Source organism: Priapulus caudatus, unplaced genomic scaffold (genome assembly GCF_000485595.1).
Source record: "Priapulus caudatus unplaced genomic scaffold, Priapulus_caudatus-5.0.1 Scaffold60, whole genome shotgun sequence".
Lineage (NCBI taxonomy): Eukaryota > Metazoa > Priapulida > Priapulimorpha > Priapulimorphida > Priapulidae > Priapulus > Priapulus caudatus.
Window position 1 is genome coordinate 579,617 of NW_014577121.1, and position 8,564 is coordinate 588,180.

The 8,564-nt window shown below is 43.1% G+C and overlaps 1 protein-coding gene across 1 annotated transcript in view; it reads right to left on the reverse strand.

The window, feature by feature from the left end:
- The window catches only part of LOC106821155, a 19,976-nt gene that overhangs the window by 1,086 nt on the left and 10,326 nt on the right, over positions 1-8,564 (reverse strand). The window contains exons 3-6 of the mRNA XM_014825844.1: positions 7,502-7,627; positions 6,698-6,810; positions 1,149-1,272; positions 1-703 (exon numbers count right to left, since the gene is read on the reverse strand). The exon at positions 1-703 is cut by the window's left edge and continues 1,086 nt beyond it. Coding sequence (XP_014681330.1) covers positions 594-703; positions 1,149-1,272; positions 6,698-6,810; positions 7,502-7,589 — 435 coding nt within the window. The 5' untranslated portion in view covers positions 7,590-7,627 and the 3' untranslated portion in view covers positions 1-593. The remainder of the gene's footprint in view (positions 704-1,148; positions 1,273-6,697; positions 6,811-7,501; positions 7,628-8,564) is intronic.

Below are 8,564 nucleotides of genomic sequence, written 5' to 3' on the forward strand. Positions count from 1 at the left end.
CTCCAATATGTCTATATCTGCACCCGTGCAGTATGTATGAGAACAACGTATACTACGCTCGTGTATTCATTGCTGCATGCACGCATATAGTTCTACCTCGCAATAGTTGCGCGGTGTTTAAGTTTTTAACCCTATAGCTATACCTACATCTAAGGAGACTTCAATGTTCGGGCACGAAATACTCATTCAGGGATCGTACAATCAAGGCAGAACGTTTTCCAAGTTTTCCAGGAGCGTTAAAATGGCGAAAAGGATTTTGCCGATTGCATTTTCGCCTCGTATCTAATTCCAATCATATGAGTGAACAAACTTTTGCATGCATCAGGTTTAATTGCTTCTCAGACAAGGACGACATGAACCAATTTTCTACCACTTTCTAGGACTATAGCCTATTTTTCAGGGCTTTTAACGGGAAAGGACTTGGAAACGGCAAATTAAAATACCACGACTGACTAGGTTTTCTAGGACCCAAAAAACCCTGTATATGAACGGTGGCGCCATCGTACGGAATAATAAACCAGCATCCCTCCGTTGCCAAAACATCGATCCCGCATCACCACAGCAAATGTTTGCGGCCACGGCGTGGTTTCCTGTTAACTGCGAATGACTAGTTTTTTTCGGGGCACGTGCGGCACATGGTTGACCTTGCTTGACCTTGCCTCATCTCCGTCCTCCATTGACGGCATCGTCAGCTTAAAATGCTCTGCAAAGATTCGTGTCTATTAGCTCAGCATTCCGGCAATAGTACGCAGCGAATATTACCGATATAACTGATGGAGTTGGGATCTGGACAGACCGTCGCGTGACCAGAAAACGTAGAAACGTACATAACTTCACCTCGTTGGTTATTTGCAATTATTTTTATTATTGATTAATTAATTACTGTTAATCTTCGGCACATTTTTAGCTCACTTTTGTAGCCCTTTGCTTCACCAAGTTGCCGAGCGAGAGCATACACGGGTAGAGCTACGCGTACTATTGAATGTATAATAAGTCTCATGACAGCGAAGGAAACACGGTGGCGCCTCAGCCGCCTCTCATCAACACAACATAAATCGTATGTTGAAAGCGTAACGAGGAATAGTAAATAACAATGGTAATCAGCAGCCGTTGATTTGATGCGTACTCTCACTGCTCTCTTACCCTACCTGTCTCGCGGCCTATTGCGAAGACACCGAAGATGTATTCTCCCGGGCCGTACACCTGCTTGCCTAGCAGCATGTTCGCGTACATCTCACCCCACACCGTCATGTCCAACTTGTATGATCCATTCTGCAAAAAAATCGTGGTAAGTATTATTGCGTTCACACTTGTAATAATCTCGGTATTTCGATCGCGATGCAAAAACCGGGATTTGCATCCCGCTTATTCGCGCCAGTGTGAACGCGCCTAATATAAGCACGCGCATGCACGCGCGCACGCACGCACACCATGTCTGAGCCGGATAGGGTTGTGAATATACATCCACGTTACGGGCCACATGGTTCCATAGAGGGAGCCGGCTAGATACCTCTTACTTTCCGAGAATTTCGACCACTGAGTTGTATATATATAATAACAGCGCTGTTATCAAAAACGCGAAATGCATATAACATCAGTAGTGTCATAATATAGTCTATATTATAGCACTCCTGATAACACGAGGTGCTATTACATACAACTCAGTGATGTCGACTATACGCGAATATTGTGTATATGAGCCATTCGTTCTCGTTACTTCGTATCGTATATTGCATGGTATCTTATCGTGTCGTACCGCATCGTATCGTTTCGTATCGTGTTTCGTATCGGATAGTATCGCATCGTAAAGTATGTCGTGTCGCGTGTATCGTAGCGTACGTTATTAGACGTAGAGGATCTGCTCGTTTGTATCGAGTAGTGATACACCGAATATGTTGGAAGCTTACACACAAGTACATAATTATTATCACTTTGCTATGCTATACGCGATAGACTCACTGCGTTTATGTTTGGTAGCAATATCTCTGACCTGCTTATATGTCGAACGCGACATCACCCAATACACAAAACAAGCTGCTTCTACATGGTTTCACGTCTAGAACAGAAGGAAGGAATGTAGGAGGAGCATCCATCCACCCACTTTTCGCTCCATCCAACCATCCATTTATCAATTCATCCATCCTTCCATCCATCCGTCCATCCATCCATCCATCCATTCACCCATCAATCCATCAATCAATCAATCAATTAATCAATAAATCTGTCCATCCATCAATCCATCAATTCATGCATCCATCAATCACTCGAGCAATCCATCCATCTTCCTTTCATCTCTATAACTATCCTGGTGCGGAGCAAATGGCTACACATGCAGATCCAACCAACGCGGTATACGCTGGCGGTATTATTTACCGCGCAGTGTTCTAGCGCCATGCTGGTCTGTGTCGCAAACACTCCCACACACACACACACAAACGCACACTCACACAATGGAGTATCACCCTAGTTTTCCCACATCATCACCGAATTCGGTAACCAAACGAGCAAGTGTAACAGTGCCCAGTTAATTTGTAGATTAGTAAAGTCATTAATTTCAAATATTCATGGTAAAATTATACATGTGAATAGCTAAGGAGGCAACACACAGGATGTTCATTCTACTGCGTAGACTCACACCCGGACCTGTGAAGGCAGAATTCGGAGCAGACCGGACCTGCGCAGTTGAATAGCATAGCGCCGAGTACACGTGTGTCTACACGTGCGTGAGACGTGATTGCTTGATGTTTAACTCGTTGTTAGGGGAGAACCTGTGCACGTGTACGCAGTGTGGTTTCACACGCGGGTAGAATCATATGACGTCACCTTGCTGGTCATAATATATAGACACACCTTGGGAGCTCTTCCTAGAGGTGTGCGCGCATATATTCTCACTGTGTTGGAAAAGACTGACGTACGGACGGACGGACGGACGACTTCAGAGACTGACGGACGGACAACCTCAGAGACTGACGTACGTACGGACAGACGGACAGAGGCATATGTTATCAAGAGCAGATAAAGAAGGACCTGTAAGTAAATGTAAATAAAGAAGGACCTGTAAATAAAGACCTTCTTTATCTGCTCTTGATGTTATGCTAATATATTTCTGGACTCTTGCTCACGAGTGTGTCGTGAGCGATAATAAATTATTGTGCGTGGAAAACTCACTTACGGATTTGTGAAATCATTGGTGTTATCTTCGTTACTACGCCTCACCAGACACAGGGGAACTAGCTGACATTCCTTCAAGCGGAAACGCAAACACGAAACGAGACAAAGGGTTAAGCACAATAACACAACGCAGTATTTAGAACATTACCACCTACACGATCACGTGCCTACTCACAGTCGGGCACTGTCCCGACGTAACTAATTAACATGAACTGAAACTTAACCGAACAAGGTTTCACAAGCAACTTTCTCGCTCTTAATTCGCTCTTCGCTCTTTCGCTAAAATACGAACTGCGCAGTTTGTCTCAAGTGACAGAATACACTTGGCCTGTGGCCGGGTTATTCCTGACAAACTATAGGTCATTTTAGCTTGCGTGGCACACAGAATACGTATGCGAGTTCCAACAACACGCTGATACTCACTAGCGTAGAGACCCGTGCCACAGTGCCCGTACTCTTCAGCCAGCTTCCCATCTCGTGTTACTCAACCGGCTATCATCCCTATTCGGTACTATAGCAGCACAAGTGTTAATTGCTACTGCCATGTGCTGCTACGTCCGTGTAAACTGCATGCTTACAATATATTCTACAGCAGCAAACGTTCGATCGCTCCTTCGCCCTTCCTCCTTCCTAAACCTGCTGATTTAAATGCCGATTTCCTTTTTTCGCCAAATTTTCTTTTTCACGTAAATTAATGAAGGGGACTTTCTTTCACTCTCTGTCAACTCGCCATCCAGGGTTCGTTCCACTAACGATATTATAAAAAAGTGGTAGAAATTAACTTTTACCCAAGAGAGTCCAATGAAATCCCTTCCTCCAAGATGGATTCCGTGAGGGAAAACGGAGTAAGTCAACAGCAAAATAAATTCGTACAAGTCAAACTAAATAGCGGAAGTAGAAATTACTGTGTGATCTGCTTTATTCACTGAATCACTCTTGACACTAATTGACAATTGAATCAGCCAATGTTTTCGGATGTTTAGTACAGCTGAAATTTTAGTGCGTCGCCCGGGCACTACTGCACATGCTATATCAGAAGGAGTGTATAATATCAGAAGTAGATAATATGGAACCCTATTATCTACTTCTGATAATATCTCTATATTATACACTCCTGATATCAGTGAATGTTGCAGCAAAACAGGGCGTATTTGACAACGGATTCTATGAAGATCTTGAGCACCTGTACGTAGTAATTAGCGTAGCAGTGAGACACGTTGCGCTCTCAGACGTGTGAGCGTACACTGCGCATGACCAGCACGAGGCAGGAACAGCCCGCGATGAGTGGGCGTGCCCAGAGGGACCCATGTTTCCAGGAAATGTCATTAACACGGAGGTTGCGGTAGAAGGTGAAGGTATGTATGAAATCAGAGATAGGGAGGTTTGAGGCGAGCTTAATTTAACAGTGTCATCATTTCGCGAATAAAATCGTCAACGTCAATCGGCGATAGTCACGCGCATCAGCGCATCGCGTTTGTTGCCTTTGTTGTTGTTGTCGTCGTTGCCATTGTTGTTGTTGTTATTGTTGTTGTCGATGATGTTATTAATATTATCGATGATGTTATTATTATTATTATTATTATTATTTCTAGCACTTGTCATGATAAAGTTTTGCTTTACCGACTGGCTCGATCTTATCACACACGTGGGGGTTGGGCACATGGATGTAAATACGCACGTGAGTACGCACACACCCACCCACTCATCCATCCATCCACACACGCATGCACGTACCAGCGCGCGCTCCCACTCACGCACCTACAAACACACAATTAATGACACTGAATAGTGAATAACAAGTTGCCACGTGATACATTTCAGACGTGTTCATTTATTCCTAGCTGCTCGGCGTTTCCCTGCATTCACTGCGCGCGTATATCCTAGATGCACTCTCATGCTAAGCGCATAGCGCCTAACTTCGCGACAGAAATTACCAACGCCTTTCTCGCCTAATGCATGCAGCTGCATAATGCTCTCATGGATTCATGTATCAGCAATATTTGCGCAAATACAAATTCACGTATGGTAATTGATCAATGAATCACAAACTGTTACCTGTCGTAGAAATAACTACGAGATTCCAGAACATCAATACCATCGCAGGACCATTCAACGTGTAACTGGTTATAATGTATTGCTAGGTTTGTATGTTAATTGATGTATACAGCGTACTGAAGACCACGGTTGCGCATCATAAACAAACAATGACGCTGTAGACGTAGACATAGACAGATATGAGATTATACACGCCCGCAGGTGCCAGTATTTGCTAGCTCAACCATCACCAGACGCCTGCAGCACAATCAAATGCCGTCACGACTCCAAAATGTTGGTGAGTTGATGGATAAAAATATTTTGAATTCCAAACTTGTGGTGCATTATTTTATTTAGCAATATATTCTAGATGCATCCAAAGAAAGGCACACGAAGAAAATGCGCGCACGAGTGGGCAGGCGCGTGTAACGCCACCACGACCTAAACCCGAGGGATCTCGAGTCGGTTTTCGGCAAAAATACCCGATTTTCACCGCTCATTATCTCAGCGTAGGAGCATCGTAGGGACAAGCGGTTTGTTTTATGTTAGTAAGGTAGGACAGCTGATCAATAAAAGAATCGTTAAAATAAAACGGGAAAAGTTTCTTAATTCGACTAATACTGCACCATGGTTTTAGCATTTCACCGTTATACGCTCTCCTTCTTAATACGCTCTTGATTAAATCCATTAATAGAATAAATCCATTCACTTATAGCAATATTATATAAGTGCAAAAGCAATCAAGTCTCAAGTAATTAAGTATTTTAACTATAAATAGTACTTACCCGGATTGCTGTCCAGACTATAATTCGGGCTACAATTTGTATTAGTAACAGCGAATCGAATGTAATGAATCTGCGCTACTAATAGGCTAGTGGAATTACTGAAAAAAGGTGCTGTATAAGGTTCAAGAGGCATTTTGGGGTAAAAGTTGGGAACCAGACTTTTTAACATAATTCGAGTATGCTAAATCGGATAATAATATAATAATAATATAAGTATAAATATGTAGCCAGCCAGCCATTCGCACCGCTATATATATATACTCGCTTATATACAGGCTACATGAGTGGAGGACGAAAGCCTAGAAGGCTTATTCGAACTTCGAAATTCTTAGATAAAATTTAATGTGATAAAAATAAATTTATTTTCGATGAATTGAAATTGAAAATAAAATGAATTCGTAAATTTTGAAAAACTTGGGTATTTGAAATTTGCAATTTTCAAAAACTGGAAAATTTCGGGGTGAAGTTAAGATACCCAACGAAGCGAATTTATAGGAGTAGGAAGACGTAGGAGATATATGATCTATAAAATATGATGAATTAACACGCACGGTCACACACGCCTTTAGTCTTGCCGAGCAATCCTTCGTAGAAGGTCAGATTCGCATCTCGGATCACGTCAGCCAGCTTGGTTGCTTCACTGTTGTGTGCAACCATTTTCTGTAACATCGTATACAACCTATTGCTCTACACGTTCGTAGCCTTACCGCTGTCATGGCCTTGTAACCCGCGCAGGCCTGGGCCTCGACGCACTCCTTCTGCATGCATATGAAATCCCGGTAATATTCCTGCAACTCTTGCAGCGATATGACTCCATCATCTGCAAACCATGACGACTAAAACGTTAGCCACAGAAAGATTACCAGAACCGACCTCGTGATAAGACTATCGGGTCATCTAACACCTCCAAGCAGCAAACTAGAGTAAATATCTCTAATATATGGTTACTTAACCTAATCTATGACTAATAGTACTAATATGTGGTTAGTTCTGTGATGTAGGGCTGATACTTCAAATTTATTGCTAATACTGCTATTCTACGGCAATTACCTCTAAGCTATATGATGAATATTTCTAATCAATAGCTAATACTTATAATGGTTAATATATTATATATTATACATATTATATAATGGTTAGTACTCTAATCTATAGTTATCACTTCTACCTTAATTATAGCTAATACTTCTGCGTTATGGCGCTAATACTTCTTATCCATGGCTAATACGCTCATAGTTATTTATGTCAATTATTTATTAAACAGGTTTGAATCATTTCGCATTACATCCGGGCATCGTTTAGAATGTATTGAAGTCAAGATGGGTGTTAATAAATTCATCACCCGTGTCGAGCAGCATTAACACAGCGAACAATCTACGCCTATAAAAACTCAACTATACGGCTGTGTAAATACTCTGCTATATGGCTAAATAATACTATACTATACGGCTAAGTAAATACTCTGTTATGTGGTTACATAATACACTACTATACGGCTATATAATACTCGCCATCTCTGTCGATGGTCTTGAACAGGGTTTTGCAGTGAAGCTGCACGGAGTAGGGCAGGTCAGTGAGTGCCATCGTACGCTTCAACATCGCTACCCACGCGTCCAGCCACGACTCCAGGCTCACGTCTGTAAGGTAGAAACACGAATCTCAGCGATGACCCCCTGTTGCTTCGAAGAAGGCCAGGGTTGCGTTTACTAGCTCATGACGTCACCCATGTCGACTGCGATTCCTTGCCGCGTGCGCCAATTTCGGTGACAGATAAAAGTGGAGCAGCAAGTTCCACAGCGTGTGCGGCAAGCTTTAGTGACCAATATGCCTATTTCATATCCATTTAACCGGGTGATGCTCCATTAGGAGCGTTCCCAACTTTAATGTTATTAATGTCGTGAAATAAAAGAGATATATGAGGGGGGGGCGGATCGATATAAATTAGATATCAAGGGGGGGTTAGATATCAAATAGATATCGAATTCGGTGAACTTCGCTGGACTTCGCTGCTCGAGCACACGAAATACAGATTGGGGGCATGTTCGCTTTGTTTCGCTGGACTTCGCTGGACTTCGTTGTTCGAGCAACCGAAATCGAGACGAAAGTTATGTTCGCTTCGTTTCGCTCGCCTTCAAGCGAAATATAGAGCGGGGGGCATGTTCGCCTCGTTTCGCTCGACTTCGCTGGACTTCGCTGGTCGAGCAAGAAACATTGAGAGTGGGGTATATGTTCGCTTCGTTTCGCTCGCCTTCGCTGCGCGAGCAAACGAAGTACAGAGCGGGACATGTTCGCTTCGTTTCGCTGAACTTCGCTGGTCGAGCAAGCAACATTAAGAGTGGGGTATGTTCGCTTCGTTTCGCTCGCCTTTGCTACGCGAGCAAACGAAAAACAGAGCCGGAGACATGTTCGCTTCGTTTCCCTCGACTTTCCTGGACTTCGCTGGTCGAGCAAGCAACATTGAGAGTGGGGTATGTTCGCTTCGTTGCGCTGAACTTTGCTGGACTTCGTTGGTCGAGCAAGCAAAATTGACCACATCACGCTATTCGATGATACTGACATATGTAATGAAGAGAA